At 38.3% G+C, this 18,538-nt stretch overlaps 1 protein-coding gene across 1 annotated transcript; it reads left to right on the top strand.

The window, feature by feature from the left end:
• Positions 1-1,573: 1,573 nt before the first annotated feature.
• On the top strand, positions 1,574-7,622 carry LOC147611657 (putative glutathione S-transferase parC). The gene is made up of 3 exons (XM_086784943.1): positions 1,574-1,604; positions 6,900-7,131; positions 7,295-7,622. Exons 1-3 carry the CDS (start codon positions 1,574-1,576, stop codon positions 7,620-7,622), a joined length of 591 nt encoding a protein of 196 aa, XP_086641069.1.
• Positions 7,623-18,538: the final 10,916 nt, after the last annotated feature.

Genomic DNA, 18,538 nt, shown 5'->3' on the forward strand with positions numbered 1-18,538 from the left:
AGCCACCAATGGGGATTGAAGAAAGAGGGAAGTGTCAAAAACTAGTGAATTATTAATGAATTCACAGTTCTTGGCTTAGGTGAAGTAGAGTAACAATGCATTAAACATTGTTGAGTTTCAACAAAGGGGAAAGCCTCTATTTATAGGAAAAAGTGAGCTCCTAACCAAACAAACTGATTCTAGAATTTTCCAACTCAGTTTTGTCAATTTTTGACCATTTTTAGATCAGTTGAGCTAACTTTTTGCAACTAGACTTGAATTAGGAGAGAGGAGAGATTAAATATCTCAATTTTTATGAGTTTAAAACTCATTCAAGCATGTGAAATATGCGCCTCCTTTAATGGACTCCCCTTCCTTACATATGTGTCAAAATGGAATCATTATACCCAAAATATCTCATATTTTTAATATTGCTCATAGTTTTTTACTAATAAACCTTGTACATTTTCAACTCTTCATCTTATGTGAGCATTTACTCATTTTTTGATACCCAAAATATCTCATATTTTTAATATTGCTCATAGTTTTTTACTAATAAACCTTGTACATTTTCAACTCTTCATCTTATGTGAGCATTTACTCATTTTTGGATACCCAAAATATCTCATATTTTTAATATTGCTCATAGTTTTTTACTAATAAACCTTGTACATTTTCAACTCTTCATCTTATGTGAGCATTTACTCATTTTTGGATACCCAAAATATCTCATATTTTTAATATTGCTCATAGTTTTTTACTAATAAACCTTGTACATAGTCAACTCTTCATCATATGTGAGCATTTACTCATTTTTGGGTATCTTCTTTTACAAATTGGATTTATCTCCTCCCTACACATGGATTGATGCTATTGGCCCATAGGAACCTTAATTGGACCATAATCCAAAAATTTCTGAAAATCTAAACCCTTAGGCTGTCCTTTATACCCATTTCCAATAAATTCGAATTGCACATTGGAAAGTTCTTTTTGAATTTTTATTTCAGGGGAATTCATTTTAATAATATGAGAAATTTTTCTATCTAAAAATATTCAAAATCTGAATATTCTCTTTCTAGAATATTTTCTCTCTCTATGTTAAAACGGTTAGAAATAAGATCTTTCATATTTCTGAAGAGGGGATTGATTACAGGGGAAGATGCTGGATATCTTGAGAGGCTAGGGAGGAATCTTACAGAGGATGCTCATTTGGACCATGTGGAGGTCACATGACTTGCCTTGTCACCACTCGGAAGATCATGCAGTCTGGTCGATGGTGGCTCTCTCTGTTCTCTAACTGCAAAAAGTGTGTGCAACACTGAAACATATGTCAAAGGTCTGGACCCAAACCAGATAGTAGGCACTACTTGCCACTCCATGCTTTCCCACCCTGGCAGCCCTTCGTGAAGTGGGGCATTGATTTTGTGGGACCCATCACCCCAAAGTCCCACCCCACTAGGTGCGGAGTTTGGAGAGTATTATGGTATTTTCTTGTATCAACTAAAAATCAGGGAATATTAGCAGAGTGGTCAGCTACTTTGATTTGGTGTTGTTTACTGGTGTTGTAGTGCTAGTGGTAGTTCCCTCCTTCACGATGGCGTGTTTCAGAGGGGCTATCAAAACAGGTCTTTCCCCCCGACACATCAACGTCGTTGGATTTCATGCCAGAAATTCATATTCTTCACTATATGTGAGGAAGACATGTCTTCAAAGAGATGTTGGATGAAGCCTGCTCATGATAACATTAGGCAAAATATGGACTCTCATTTTTTCCCCTTAAGGATTTCCACACCTCCTCTCTCTAGGAAAATGGGCTCATGCTAAAATTGTTGCAAATCAAATCAAAAGTTAGCAGAGATTGCACGTTTAGAATCTAGTCATCGAGACCTTTCCAACCAATGATATATAGCTTGATGGAAAATTTTGATTATTCAAGAAGTCCCCAAATTGGTGATGATGTGGCGTGCTACATACCACGTCATCACCAATTTGGGGACTTCTTGAATAATCAAAATTTCCCATCATGCTATATATCATTGGAAAGATCTCAATGGGTAGATTCCAAATGTGCAAGTAACATTGCATGTCATCACCAATTTGGGACTTCTTGAATAAACAAAATTTTCCATCATGCTATATATCATTCGAAAGGTCTTGACAATGAGTAGATTCCAAATGTTCAATCTGTGCAAATTTTTTATTTTATTTGTAAAAATTTCACTCTAGAGAGAGGAGGTGTGAAAATCTTTAAGGGGCAAAAATGAAAGTCCATATTTCGCCTAATGCCATTGTGATTGTACTATTGTTGATGTTGGTCTTATTATTCATAAGAATCACAATTCTCCTGTTCTTGGTTTTTTGTCTCTGTGAGGAGTAGAGTCATCGATTATTGTTTTACTAGTGCGGTTCTTGGAGGAACCGATTGAGGTGGTAGTATGAGAGGTGGATAAAGCAGTTTGTGGTATACCACATGGTAAGGGGTTTTAATAGGTATAGGAACTAGAGCTTGTGCATGTTAAGGAGTGACTAGTGGAGCTCGAAAGGCTAATGTTTACCTTTGCATGGTGAGCATCTAGGGTGGTGCCAAAGTCCACTAAGTTGGTTTTTCTTGGTACCTCAGGGGGTTCAACTCAAAAAATGTTAGTGTACCACATGAGTTCAACAAGAGGGGTTTTTTAATTAGATACATTGAGAAAAATTAACATGATTACATTAACAGGAGGGGTTTTTTAATTCAACTTTAGAAAAAAATCATTTAGTTCATAAGTAGAGAGGGGTTGTTTTATTGGGAAAACTTTTTTAGTTAAGGGGTTTTTTTAATACCTCTTGAACGCACATGATACCGAGGGTTTTCTAGTAGTGCACCCCCTGAGCTTGGTACCAAATAATGGGCTATCTCGTGGTTCCCATTGTAATAGTAGTGAATACAAAGTTGTTGTTATCTAGGCTTCATCATTGGACACTGAATACTTGTATGATTTTAGTGCACCAAAAAATAATATCTCTTCGTGGAAATATGTGTGAGTATCTTGCTTGAGGAATTGGATGGGACTCAGTTTGGCAATTATCTACCAACTCATTACCTTTACTAGGGCTCTAGCTGGTGCGTTGGTGGGGCACCCTTGCCCGTTGAGGCTTTGGATGATGCTTCACCTATCTCTTGATTCGAATGGATGACTTTTGCATTCTTTTCTTATAGGTTGTGTGTGTATACTAGGTCTATTTCCTTGTCACTGTGTAGTGTCTAGACTTGTAGAGATGGGGGTAAAAACTTTGTCTCTTGAGATTGATCATAAATTGATTAATGAGCTATAAATCATCCAATATTTGCAAATCTCCTTTCTTGAGGTGAATTTGAAGGAGTATAGCCTAGTCACTCTACTAAGTATTGTTGTTTTCTAGGATCACGGATTGGTGGTTTTAAAAAAGTGTGGTTCTATATGCTACTATGGATTGTTTTGTTAGTGTTTATCGAATTCGCTTCAAAGTTCTCTAATGGTCCTAAATCAAGACTGAAAGTGATTCTAGATGCGTCTGTTTAAGCTATGAAAAAATGTTTTTTTGGTCTCACATCTATAGGTTCACGTTTGTAGGTTCATGTTTGCAAGCTTATGTGTCAAGTTTCATACATGTCCTCATGCCTATAGGTACAAGTATTTTCAATATTAACTAGGCTCATGTATTTTATTTTTATGAAAAAGGCCTACTTGGGGTATGAATTTTTATGAAATGGGCCTACCTAGGGTATAAATTTTTATGAACTAAGCCTATGACACGGTTGGTATGTATTTATAGATAATAATTATACTTTAAGTTTCTAATAGTTACAAAGGATAAGAATATTCTTTGGACTTATAGGTGGCCAAAATTGTATAATTGGAAAATCCTTAAAGAACACAAGAATAGGATAGAAAAACTACAGATAGACGCAGAAGTAGTTAGAGAGTGATTAGAGAGTTTAGACAGATATAGAAGCTTACAAGAGGGTTAGAAACTTGTTTACACAATAGGATTAGAGAGAGGTTAGAAGGTTTACACAGAGGCTAGAAGATTGGAGAAAGATTAGAAGGAGGATAGAAGGTTAGAGAAATATTATAGAAGGATTAAAGAGCTCTAGAAGGACTAAAGGAAAGATTTGCAATAAGTGTAATTAGTTAGAGAACATAGAAAGGGGCTAGCGATCATAGAAAGGGACTAGAGAGCTTGAAAATTCCATTTTTCACTATAGAGTAGTATTCAAGTGCCTCTTTGGAGGTGAAACGGCTTTTCTGGAGATAAACTATTTTTTTAACTTTTAGGGTTACTTTTTGGTTAAGCAGATATTGTGGATACGTGGAAAATGAAGATGTGACCAGAAAGGACACTAGTGGAACTACTAGATAAAAAAGGTGATATGATTGGGGTTAGTAGGGGGAAAAATCTAGAGTAAAGCAATAAAAACCGCTCCTCTAGGCCCTAAAGCTAGTTAATAGAATATGCACCCCCCTCTCTCATCGGTCTAAACTTGATCAAAAGTTCATTAAAATTAATCCTAAAGGGCCTTTTTTTGTAGTTGATATTTTCCCTAATATTGTAAATTTTATACGCATAAGAGCTTTTGCATGAGAGAAAAGTTTATTAGCTCTTATGTATGAGCAATTATTATTATTTTGCTTAAGATATTAAAGAGGTCTTATTATTTTGGCAAAGCATTACAACATCATTTTGAATAGAAGCTTAAAAGTGATATGACCTCTATTACTAGTCTTAAGCAACTATATACATGGAGTCCTTAGGCTTTAAGCCCAAAATATAAGCTCAAGGTAAACCGGTTTATATATTCTAAAAGTTTGGCATTAAGCTCAAGGTAAACCGGTTTATATATTCTAATTCTGTCTTACAAAAGTTTAGTGCTCATTTGAAGGCGGTAAGATGGCAAAGCACCTTACGGTAGGTCCAGTGGGTGAAACATTGTTAACTTATGAAATGGTTAACATACCCCCCATCCTAATGGTGATCGCATCCTCCCATCATCCATGTTGGTGGTGAAGCTATTTCCGAGGTGAAAAGGTGTGGATGGTCTATATGTCTTCATGGAAATATGTGTGGTTATTTTTCTTAAGGAACTTACTAGGGTTGGTTAAGTAAATTTTCTACCAACTCATCCATGCTTATGTTCTTTACTGGGACACAAGCTTGTGTGTTAGTGGATCACACTTCACTATTGAGGCTTTGGATGATGCTTCCCTTATCTCTTGATTCGAATGAATCACTTTTGCATCCTTGTTCTATAGGCTACATGTATACTAGGTCTATTGCCTTGTCGCGTCGAAGATGTAGTGTCTAGACTTGTAGAGATGGTCGTAAAAACTTTGTCTTTTGAGATCAATCTTAATGATCTATAAATTATCCAATATTTTTCAAATCTCCTTTCTTAAGGTGGATATGAAGGAGTCTAGCCTTCTTAATAGGGGTATCACTCTACTGAGTATTGGTGTTTTCTAGGATCGCAGATTGGTGATTTTTAAAAAGTGTAGTTCGATATTCTTGTGTTGTCATGTCCAACAATTATTGAATTTGCTTCAAAGTTATCTAGTGGTTCGGAAGTAGGGATGAAACTGATCAGATATGTCTCTTTAAGCTATGAAAAAATTAGTCTTTTTGTGTCTCATGTCTAAAGGTTCATGTCAATATGCTCACGTTTACAAGTTCATGTCTATAGGCTTACGTGTTTCATTCCTATAGGGGATCACATTTATAGGTACAAGTCTTTTTCTATAAACTTGGCTCATGTATTTTATTTTTATAAAATAGGCCAACCTGAGGCATGAACGTGTATGAAATAGACGTAGATAGAGCATAAACATTTATGAACAAGGCCTATGACAGGGTTGGTGTGCAATTATAGATAATAATTATACTTTAATTTTTTAATAATTAGAAAGGCCAAGAAATCTTCTTGGAATTTCTAGGTGGTCCAAATTGCATGATGGGAAAATCCTTAAAGAACATGAGAATGGCTTAGAAAACTTGCATGTAGATTTAGTAGTTAGAGTGTGATTAGAGAGTTTAGACAGATATGGAAGCTTACAAGAGGGTTAGAAACTACTAGACAGTAAGATTAATGAGAGAGGTTAAAAGCTTACAATGACATTAGAGAGAGGTTAGAAGGTTACAAAGAGGTTAGAAGGTTGGAGCAAGATCAGAGAGAGGTTAGAGGATTGGAGCAAGATAAGAGATAGGTTCAAAGATTAGAGATGAATTAGAGAACTCTCGAAGGACTAAAGGAAAGATTTGCAAGTGTAATTAGTTAGAGAGCATAGAAAGGGGCTAGAGACCTGAAAAATGTTTTTTTCACCTATAGAATAATATGGAAGTGTCTTTTGGAGGTAAAATGGCTTTTCTAGAGGGAAACTATTTTTTATTTTATTTTTTGGGTTACTTTTTGGTCGAAGCAAATATTGTGGGGACATGGAAAAGGTGGATGTGACCCCTAGAGGCACTACTAGGGCTACTAGATAAAAAAGGTAATGTGATTGGGATTAGTAGGGAGACAAAGCTAGAGTAGAGCAATAAATATTGTTCCTCTAGACCCTAAATCTAGTGGATAGAATGTGCACTCTCCTTCCCTCTTCCATTGGTCAAAAGGTTATTAAAATTAATCCTAAAGGGCCCTTGGACTTTTCATAAGGGCGGGCGCAGTGAAGTGATGCAGTGGATGACGCTAGAGAGATATTGGCGGGCGCAGTGAAGTGATGCAGTGGATGACGCTGGAGAGATATTGGCGTCTTATAAAGGGCGATGGAGTGGATGATAGCTTCACCACTACTACGACTACTACTATAGTCTACCTCTATTTACAATTAGAAAGGTGAGGGAGATATCAAACTTTCATTGCGACTACTGGAGACAATCACGATGTTCATGTACTGGATGTCTAGGCCAGCCCCTACTCACCTACACTAGCTTTCCCCAAGAGCTTGGGCCTAACAACAACAGCCCCCTCCTCCTGCAATCCAACCCTATTCACAAGAAGGTCCTGGTGCTCCTCCAGAAGGGCAAACCCATCTCCGAATCCCTCATCATCGTAGAGTACCTCGATGAGGCCTTCCCTTCCCCCCACGGCAAAGACTTGCTGCCCAAGGACCCCTACTCATTTCTAGGTAGATTTCTGTGATAAAAGGGTAAGCATTAAGGCGGGGGCTAATTATTATAGCCAATAATATATGTATATTGCATTCATCTTGCATTGAGAAGATACTTGAACTAAGACCTCTAGAGTTACTATTGGAGGATAGGTTTTTTAGGCTCTATTGAAGCTTATTTGGGGGCCAAGGGAGGAGTTTGGAGCAGCTATAAAGGAGAGCAAGGGATATCTCAGTACCTTGGAGGGGGCCTTTGTAAAGGATGCAGAGCTTCCTTACTTTGGGGGCTCTGAAGTGGGCTTTGTTGATATGGTGTTGGCCCCCCTCGTTGTGTGGCTCCCTGCATTGGAGTCTATGGCAGGCTTTGAATGGGACTTCGAGAAGCTTCCCCGCTTTCAAGCCTGGTTGAAGGCCTTTGAAGGCTCCCCTCCGGCGGCGTGCTTGGCAAACCAAGCTAAGCTCGTAGAGTTCACCAAGGGTCTCAGAAAGACTTACCGAGGAGCGAATCCTCCTAACTAAGCTCTTTCTTTTTTGTAGTATAATGAGTTTTGTGCCTTGCATGCTGCCATCATTTTAATTGTTAGTGCTTTCTTCTCACAACGCGCCAGAATTACACGCACCTCGATCAATTATGCACATCAAGAGGAGTCTATCTAGATAACAATAATACATTGACTATTTCTAACTAAACGTACGTTATATTTTGGTCTCTCTTTAACTTTGCTTTCTCGTGTTTTTACAAAGAATGTGATTCTATAGCAACCACTCGTTAGTAACAATAAAAGGGATCGTGTCCCAATTTGTCCTTGTTAAGCCACCCTAGCATGTTGAAACATGTGTGTGTATACACACACACACACACATATATATATATGCAACCCTAATGTGACTGCACCTCTTTGCACCCTCGTTTGATCAGCTACCTAGAACAACACCCTAGCTACCTAAAACAACCCCTAAGCATAAGATTTTTACCAAGGCTCTTCCCCACCCTCATTTGATGATGAGGACGAGGGGGATTTTCCAAGTGAGGATGATGTGGAGTACACATGTTATATGTGTATGAAATTACCTTCGATTTGGAATACATGCCCACAAGTTATTGTATCTTGAACTTAATGCATTAGTTTTCTTATACATGAGACCTTAATGCATTAGTTTTGGTTTACATGGTTTACATGCAAGTTTTTTTTTCTTAATTTGTTTTTTCATGGTGCTTTACTTTTGGTAGGTGAGAATTTGTCATTGTATTTTTTATTTCCTTTTAATCCGAGATTGGGTTGCTAGTTTTTCCTCTTTTAAATTAAGAGTCTCTATGAATATAGCTTTTATATATTTATACATGTTTCAAGTCAAGAGCTTACGTTAGCCTTGCCGAATCATGTGTCATTTTGGGCCTTGCCTTAGAGCCGCAATTGAAACTTATCGATGTGGGTATGGTAGCTTGTCTATCATGCCCTCACTTCATTGTCATACCCGAATTCTCATTTGCCAATAGGGTGAACAAAAAGCTATCTTTGCATAGATAGAGGCAAATAGAGATTCGTCTTTGGTGGGAACCTAATGCAAGAGGAAAGCCTACAACCAAACCTTCCTAGCATAGGCATCCATCAAACAAGAAAGATTCAATAGTATACATGCAAGCAAGAATTAAGGAGAAAAGTATTCTATTGCAAGAAAATGATTATGTATTACTGAGTGTCAAAAATTACTTCTATACTACGAGTGCCTAGTTTTCACACTAGGCCATGGCCAGCAGACTTAAAAGTGATTCAATCTCTATTACTAGTCCTTAGGCTTTCCCTATTTGACATTAAATCCAAGGTTTATATGTTCTAATTTTGTTTTACAAAAGTTTAGTGATCATTACCTTACGATGAATCGGGTAGGTGCAACCTTGTAAACTAGTGGAGTGGTTAATATATCATCATCCTAATGGTGACCATATCCTCTTGTCACCACCCACATTGGTGGTGAAGCTATTTCCAAGGTGAAAAGGTGTGGATTGTCTAAGTTACAACACATAAAGTGGGAGGCTAAGGTTAAGTGGTATAGTTTAAGATTGATCCATAGAAAGCCAGATGCAAGCCACGTTGGTAATAAGATTTGGCTAGCTCTTATTAGTCCGTTATGTGCCATGTCATCACCAAATTTGGGGACTTTTTGAATATGCAAAATTACCCATCATTCTATATATTATTGGGAAGGTCTCAAAGACTAGATTCCAAATGTCTAAACCTTGCTCACTTCTGAATTGATTTGTAAAATTTACCATGCGCTCATTTTTGTAGAGAGAGAATGTGTAGAAATTCTTAAAGAGTCTAATGTGAGTCCAAAGTTTCCCTGATATATATAAAAAGGTTTCTAAAACCCGTTATCTCCATGTCTTTAAAAGTGACTAAATCTATGGCCATGGAAGAATGTGACCAAAAAGTTAGGACCTTTATTGAGGTCAAAGAAGACTAGCCGCTCTTACCTCCTCTAGGAACCTCCTCCAAGATGAGGATTATGATAAGCTAGAAAAGAACTACATGTGGCTACTATAGCTAGCTCGGGGACCTCAGTGTAGTAGAGGTCATTAAAGCTCTATATTTGGAGATACATATCCATGGTGGTATCCCTGATGGTGAGTCGTGTGGGGTCATCAATGTGTAGTAGGAAGTTGTTTCCTTCCATGAGTAGGAGGGTAGAAGCATGTTAACGTGCATAAAAAATGTTGTCCTGGACAATGCTAGTTAGTAGTGCTTGTTAGCATACATTCAAGAGCCAAGAATATGTCCATTTTGAAATTAACTTTCCATAATTAATGTTAAATTTACTCGGCGCCAAATTCAAATGTAGCATCTTTTCAGTTATTACTGAAGTCATGGTGTAGTGGATGAGCGCTCTCTCTCTCTCTCTCTCTCTCTCTCTCTCTCTCTCTATCTCTCTCTATCTTTCTGTCTCTGTGTCTCTCTCTCTCTCTCTCTCTCGCTCTCTCGAGGTTCTCCATGATCTGTGTAAGCCAAGCTCTCTCTCTCTCTCTCTCTCTCTCTCTCTCTCTCTCTCTCTCTATGTGATGCTGCTCAAACAGTCTCACCCTCTCCCTTTGCCTCGCATTCTCTCTGTGTAGCCCACTTCCTCCCCATCTCATAGAGTTATGGCGAACCATACCTTGCAATTTGATCTGGTAGGTTTACTTGCGCGTTCAAGGGCAGGAGATGAAGGTAGCAGAAGGGATCCTTTACAGACAATAAGAAAAAACTTAAGCAGGTTCAGGTTTGAAAGCTTGCCTTTGAGGAGAAAAAGAAGAAAAAAATCTCGTCTGAGATTGTGGCACTGTTCAAGAGGAGGACTGAAGGAATTAGCACAGAAGACAAGCAAGAAATTTGGAATCTAGTATCTCATCATCCTGTCGTGCAAGTAGTGTGTCCAGAGGAGTCTACTATTCAAAGTGCAATCATGTGCAATGTTCGTAACACCTTGGCACTTGTAAAGCAGCCAAGCTGTAATGAGGAGTTGTATTTTAAGCATACAGCATTGTCCATGATGTTGAATTCAAATGAGAACATGCAAATGTCAAAAGTCTCGAGACTCCTTAAAGTTCCGCGTCGATCCTTGTACAAGGCTAAATTGCGGGTGACATCGAATGTTGACGGTGGAATGTTTTCATTGGCTGCATGTCAAAAACATGCCCGTCGTAGCACAATCACAGATGAAATGAAAGAGCTAGTTTACACATTTTGGAGGGATGAGACACGTGTATCCCCTAACAAAAAAGTTGTTTGTTGAAAGAGGATGGGGAGAAAAAATTACATAAAGCACCATGTACACCTCCTTGATGAACCTCAGGTAATTGATCTAACCAAAGCACCATTATTCGAGTACACTAAAAAGCATGTGAAACTTTACAGTTAGCATACTGGTTGTTATTTACACTGTGGTTGTTTATGGTTTATTCTAGCTAGAACATGCTATACTGTATATGCTAGTTCAATTCTTCAATATGTTGATCACCTTACAGAGTGTGTTATTTATCATATTAGTAATGCTAATTAGTATACAAGCCATACCTGGAGGCACACTGTAAATGCTAGTTAGCAGACTGTGTATGCTAGTTAACATACTCTATGTGCTAATTAGCACACTCTACATACTAGAACATGCTATACTGTATATGCTAGTTCAAATCTTCAATATGTTGATCACCTTACAGAGTGCGTTATTTATCATATTAGTAATGCTAATTAGTATACAAGCCATACCTGGAGGCACACTGTAAATGCTAGTTAGCAGACTGTGTATGCTAGTTAGCATACTCTATGTGCTAATTAGCACACTCTACATGCTAATTAGTATACAAGCCATACCTGGAGGCACACTGTAAATGCTAGTTAGCAGACTGTGTATGCTAGTTAGCATACTCTATGTGCTAATTAGCACACTCTACATGCTAGTTAGTATACAAGCCATACCTGGAGGCACACTGTAAATGCTAGTTAGCAGACTGTGTATGCTAGTTAGCATACTCTATGTGCTGATTAGCACACTCTACATGCTAGTTAGCATGTAAATGCTAGTAAGCATGCTGTGAGTGCTAGTTCGCATATGGTAGGTGCTGATTAGCATACTGTAAGTGCTAGTTAGCATACTCTAAGTGCTAGTTAGCATATTCTAAGTGCTAGTTAGCATACTCAAGGTGCTAGTTAGCATAATGTAGGTGCATCTTAGCATACTGTAAGTACTAGTTAGCATATGATTAGTGATAGTTAGCACTCTATATGTGCTTATTAGCATACTGTGAGTGCTAATTAACATACTGTAAGTGCTACTAAGCATACTGAATGTGCTAGTTAGCATAATGAATGTGCTTGTTAGCATACTGTTTGTGCTAGTTAGCACACTGAATGTACCAATTAGCCTATTCAATGTGCTAGTTAGCACACTGAATGTACCAATTAGCTAATTGAATGTGCTACTTAGCATACTGAATGTACCAATTAGCCTATTGAATATGTTAGTTAGCATACTGTCAGTGCTAGTTAGCATTCTGCAAGTGCTAGTTAGCATACTATGAGTGCTAGTTAACGTACTGCACATGCATGGAAGCATAATGTAAGTGCTAGTTAGCATACTATAAGTGCTGGTTACATACAGTATGCTTCCGTGCATGGCTTGTATACTAATTAGCATAACTAGCATAATAACCGCCTTCTAACTCTCATAATTGCAGGTTGAGCTCTTCTACAGATTCAAAGAAAAGCATCCAGATTGCAAAATAGGTATGAGAATGTTTGAGATGATGAAGCCATTTTTTGTACGGCGCCTGAAAGATAGATACACATGCTGCTGCGAATATCATGTGCAGATGTTCTTTTTAAAGGACACACTTAACCATATGCGGTCTCAGTCATTCGGGCTGCATGGAGCCCAATGCAGATGTACATGCAGCATTTGCGTCAGAGGTGATGAAACTAGCAGGGGTTGCATGGCTTTATGTCAAACTTTCAAAGGTGTCACACATCTATGGGAGTCAGTTCTCTGCCCGAAGCAGATAGATGCTGGTTACCACAATAGTGAGTGTTTGATGGGCGAATGTAAGAAATGTGGTGTGAAAAAGCTAGAAACATGCTGCTTAGAGACACAAAGCCCAGGTAAGAATATCTTTGTAAAATTGTTTGCATATGTGAAGGCAACAGATAAGCACGGAGACAAAAAAAAGAGAAAAGATCTTGTAACTAAAGAAATGCAGTGCTGGGAGTTTCTTCAACTCTTACAGACCAAGCTGAAGGTTTTTATCAAACATAACTATATCGCTCGATTGCAAGCATAACAGTTCAAGGATTGTATTCTTAGATTTCCTGACGATGTGGTTGTGTCGGTTGTAGACTTTGCAGAAAACTATGCATTCAAGGAGCAAAATGAGATTCAATCCATGCATTGGCACTCAAGTCAAGTAACTATTTTTGTGCACATAACATACTACCGCAGGGAAGGGGAAGTATTCAAGAAAATCCACTTCTTCATATCAGATGACAAAGTGCATGACACATTGTTTGTCCAACATTATTTTATGCTGCATTGTGGCTGGTTTCAGAGAGAAGGTGTCACTCCAAAACGTCACTGGGTCTGGTCAGATGGTGCTGCCTCACAGTTTTAAGGCTGCTAGGCCTTTCTATTTTGTTGCAAGGTATGCTGTGGACTGACAGGAATGGAGATGAGCTGGTTCTTCTTTGGATCAAGACATGGCAAGGGAGAGCATGACGGTGCAGGCGCAGTTGTTAAAAGATCGTTGACACATGAACAGCTGAAGCCTAATGGGGCCACTTTAAAGTGTGCTACAGATGTGGTTGCCTATTGCCAAGCCAACCTATCAAAGGGAGCAGCTGCATCATATCCTCTAAAAGAAAGGGAATGTGCCCGTGTGTTTTGGGAGATCAAAGTAGGTGATGTAAACAGGGAGGTTAAATGGAATTGTGCCACGGTTGAGAAGTCTCGCACCTTGCATGCTTTTCGCGGTCACAACCGGCAGGATGCAACTGCCATTGCCACAAGACCATTGGCATGTTTTTGTGATGCATGCATGAACCATAGTTGGAATCACTGCACTAACAAATCTCATGTGCAGCCTTGGGATTATCACATTCTGATGCCATTGTCTGATGAAGTTGAGGATGAAGAAGACACTCCGATTGATGATGCCCTTGAAGGACAAATCATTGGATATGAAAAATTCGTGTATGAAGGCCACCATGATGCATTAAGTAGTGCTTTGTGTGTTGGTGACACTTTTGCAGTGAATCCGAATGCTACAACCAATGATGAGAATGTAGACTTTTACTTGGTAAAGTGCATTGCAGTAAAAGAAAAGGCAAAACAGGGTTACATTGATGAGTGGAACAATGTAATTGACAAAGGCTCTTATGTCGTGCAAGGACTGTATTACAAGCAAGTGGATGCATACACCTTCAAACTAGACTACAATCAACCTGTTGTTCACATACTTTCAAATCTTGTACGTTGTATCAAGATACCCATGAAACACATGCAAAAGAGAAGGCAAATGTACACAATCACCCTCCCGAAGATTATGAAGCAATCTATAACAGCATGCCATTCGGTTTTTGACATGAGCGTCATGGTCTTTTATTCTTTTTTGTATCTTGTGTATGCTTACTACTACCACAGTTTATGCTAATTGTGTACTAACAAGCTTCTACAAAGTGTGTGCTAGCTAGCATAAAGCGTATGCTAACTAGCATACAGTGTATCCTAACTAGCATATAAAGTATGCTAACTAGTATATAGTATAGGCTAACTAGCATATACTGTATGCTAACTCGCACAGTATATGTTAACTGTATACTAACTACCTAATTTATATTGTGTGCTTACTAGCATATAGCGTAATATGCTAACTAATATGTAACTAGCATATAGTGTATGCTAACTAGCATAGTATATGCTAACTGTATGCACACTAGCTACTATATAGCGTGTGCTTACTAGCATATAGTATATGCTAACTAGCATATAGTGTATGCTAACTACCGCAGTATATGATAATTGTTTACTAACAAGCTTCTACATAGTGTGTGCTAACTAGCATAAAGCGTATGCTAACTAGCATACAGTATATGCTAGTTAGCATATACTATATGCTAACTACAGTATACGCTGACTAGCATATACAGTATATGCTGACTAACAAGCTTCTACAAAGTGTGTGCTAGCTAGCATAAAGCGTACAGTGTATGCTAACTAGCATACAGTGTATGCTAGCTAGCATATATAGTATGCTAACTAGTATATAGTATAGGCTAACTAGCATATACTGTATGCTAACTCGCACAGTACATGTTAACTGTATACTAACTACCTAATTTATATTGTGTGCTTACTAGCATATAGCGTATGCTAACTAGCATACAGTATATGCCAACTAGCATATAGTGTATGCTAACTAGCATAAAGGATATGCTAACTAGCATAGTATATGCTAACTGTATACTCACTAGCTACTATATATAGCGTGTGCTTACTAGCATACAGTATATGCCAACTAGCATATATTGTATGCTAACTACCATAGTATATGATAATTGTTTACTAACAAGCTTCTACATAGTGTGTGCTAACTAGCATAAAGCGTATGCTAACTAGCATACAGTATATGCTAGTTAGCATATACTGTATGCTAACTAGCAGTATATGCTGACTAGCATATACAGTATATGCTAACTAGCATATAGTGTATGCTAACAAGCACAGTATATGCTAACTGTATACTAACTAGCTGCTATATAGTGTGCTAACTAGCATACAGGATTATGCTAACTAGCATATAGTGTATGCTAACTACCACAGTATATGCTAACTGTTTACTTGCTACTTTATAGTGTGTGCTACCTAACAAAAAACCCAATACATAATTCTGTAACACATAAAAATGGAATAGTAGGAGGAAACTGTTGAAAAGATTATCTCATCATTAACTTCCAGCATCAAATAACATTACATAGGGTTTAATTTTACAATGAGTCACACCCGCCAAAAATCTTTAGGCCTCCTCAGAGGGTGTTTGTAGTAGTGACCGGGCTTTTTCGCTCCCTCCTTTTTCTCTGCTTTCAAGTTTTCCTCTGCTTTTTCCTTTCTCTCTGCTTCTAGGTCGCCTCTTTGCTGTTCCTTTTCTTTTCTTTCCCTCTCCAGTCTAGCTTTCTCCTCTCTCTCTGCTTCTAGGTCATCTTCCTTTTGTTTGCGAGGACGAAGTTCTGCTTGTCTCTCAGCCTCTAGCAACTATTTGATGACTGCATCAGAGAAGTTATCAGAGCCTGTATCAAAGAAATTGTCAGCCACATACGCTGCCCGATCATCCGACTGCAGCCAAAGAAAAAGCCAGTCTTTCAAAGTTTCTATAAGAAACTGTTGTCTCTCCTCAGCACTCTGGTCCTCTAGCTTCGGAGTAACGAGCCAAGCTTGTGCTGGGTTCTGAAACACTTTGTAGAGGCTATCATCAATCAGAAGCGTGTTTTGGGCATTGTACGCCGGATTGTATTTCCAAAACAAGGCTAAATCTTTCATAAAGATCTGCTAGGGTTGCGGACTGCAGTGCTCTTGCGCAAAAAAACCAGCAATCCTTGGCACTTGCAATTTAAAAACAGCCTTGCAAATATTCATGACTTTACGATGCATGCTTCTGCTCCAAATATACACACTGAAGAACTGAAGACACCAGTCCAAAAACATGTAGGCTGTCCTTGCGAGACAGAACACATGCTTATCCTCTACATTGTATTTTAACATTTCATCTGCATATGCAGGGGGCTTTTCGCCGAAGCGAATCTCTACCACCCTCAACAAAAGACCGTTGAGATCTAGTAAAAGAGCCCTTTTTTCATCACACAGTCACTTAGGCACCCATATTGGGTCTGGAAGAGGATACCATTCAGCATATATAACCTCCCCTGATGGGTGAACATAATTTAGGCGCTCAAAAATTCTACGGGCACGCTATGAATATCGTTCGAGCCGCTTTTCAATCTCCAATTTTTGTCTCCTTATATGCCTGGTTTTGCGAACTCGCCATTTCCATAATTTCTGCCATTGCATGGCAACATTTACATCAGGCAAGGCAATTAATTCCAGTTTCTCTTCCTCTGCAAAGAAATAACGATACAAAGTGAAGAAGTTCATAGATTGGCAGAAAATTATAATGGACTGCTGCTCAACATTATATTACACAAAGACATTTTCACTGGGAAAATAAAAAAAATTACATGACAGCCACAAGAGACATTAGGTTTTCAAAATGGCATAGCCATAAGAGTGAAGGGATATCCTGGAAGAATTGCCTATGTCTGATGGGCGAGGGAAGTGTTTCCGAGTTTGATTTTGGAAGAACCGAGGGATTAGTCTCTTATCCAGATATCTGTGGAGGGCGAGACCCAGAGTGAGAGGCTCTGCCCTACGCAAGAAGTGCTACTTCCGTCTGCTAGCACCCCAGAATTCGTTGCACGGAGGGGGCAGGGATCTTTCAGTTGGTATCAGAGCGAATTAGCTAAAGTGGATCAACCGAGAAGCAAGAAATGTTAAAAATTTATGAAGTACCAAATAAAAGATTGTAATTGCAATGAAATTCATACAAATTGATATTTAGAATGAAGATTCTAAATTGGAAATCGGGTCTTCAGATGGAAGTACCGCAATTGTATGGAATCCCTGACTTGCTTGAGGCCTAGATGTGATGGTATTTACCTTATAGCTCCATGGGCTGTGACTACTCGTATATACCGTGGGTATATCTACAGCTCTTTATTGACAATATATACGAGTAAATCTAAGACCTTGAAGTTATAAGCAAAAATGCTATCCAGAGGATGAATTCGAATACTGGTTGATATGGTTTTTTGAATTCTGGTTGACAATTGATGAATTGATTTGGATTTCGATTGAAAGATGATGATTTATGAATTCTGGTTGAAAGAAGATAAGTTGAACAAAGCCACCATGAGGATGAATGGGACGAATCTAGTGATGATGGTAGTAACTGGAAGATAATTATAACTTTCAGCAGATCACTATGAGATTAGTGGATTGTGCTGACAGATTGTTGATTTTTGACCTTTGATCCTCTGGATCTAATTAAGGAATGAGAAATTGAGAACTTGTATACCTGAAATTTCCATGGGAAATGTTTAGATGGGATTTCCGGTGTGATGGACCATTATTGTGTTAAGGATATGAATGCTATGTATGTTTTGAATGAAATGTTCTCTCATAATGAGTTTTGTATGTTCTTCTTGTAGAAGGGATCTTTATCTTGGATTCTGTGTGGGTTGACCAGACTATAAGGAACCCCAGAATCAGTTGGATCTTAAGGTGAAGAAGTTTATCCTCCAGCTTTCTGAGATGAGGACATCTTGCATTTTTTAAGTGGTGGGGTAGGATGCAAGATTCCTCCCTCCAGCTTTTGCGGAGTAAAGGTATAAGAGCGTCCCCTTCTGTTTTTATAATTATTTCCCTCTCTGAAATAGAAGAAAGATCTTGTTCTACACTGTTTTGGCCTAGAGAGAGAAAATGTCTAGAGAGAGATAATCCAAAATAGAGATATCTTTGGATATAAAAATCCTCCCAGTGTCTAAAACCAATTCCCTTGAAAAAGAAGTTCCAAATGAACTTTCCAATGTGCATTAGGAATTAATTGAAAATGGTATAACGGACCTTAGCCTAAGGGTCTACATTTTCAGAAATTTTTAGATTATGGTCCAAATAAGGTTCCAATGGGCCAATTGGATTAATCCAAGTGTTGGGATGAGATGAATCCAAAAGAATAAAAGAAAATACCCAAAAATGAGTAAATGCTCACATAAGATGAAGAGTTAACTGAGTACAAGGTTTATTAGTTAAAAATTAAGAGATATTACTAAAAAAATGAGATATTTTGGAATAATGATGCA

This window comes from Cibotium barometz, chromosome 47, assembly GCF_041138505.1.
Source record: "Cibotium barometz isolate CiBa-2024 chromosome 47, ASM4113850v1, whole genome shotgun sequence".
NCBI classification, from domain to species: domain Eukaryota; kingdom Viridiplantae; phylum Streptophyta; class Polypodiopsida; order Cyatheales; family Cibotiaceae; genus Cibotium; species Cibotium barometz.

Bases quoted from the DNA above. Each gene is read 5' to 3' on its own strand.
- LOC147611657 (XM_086784943.1), top strand. From the start codon at position 1,574: ATGGCGTGTTTCAGAGGGGCTATCAAAACAG. The intron at 1,605-6,899 runs GTCTTTCCCCCC...CTGGATGTCTAG, and splicing joins CAGAGGGGCTATCAAAACAG to GCCAGCCCCTACTCACCTAC. The intron at 7,132-7,294 runs GTGATAAAAGGG...TTGGGGGCCAAG, and splicing joins TCATTTCTAGGTAGATTTCT to GGAGGAGTTTGGAGCAGCTA.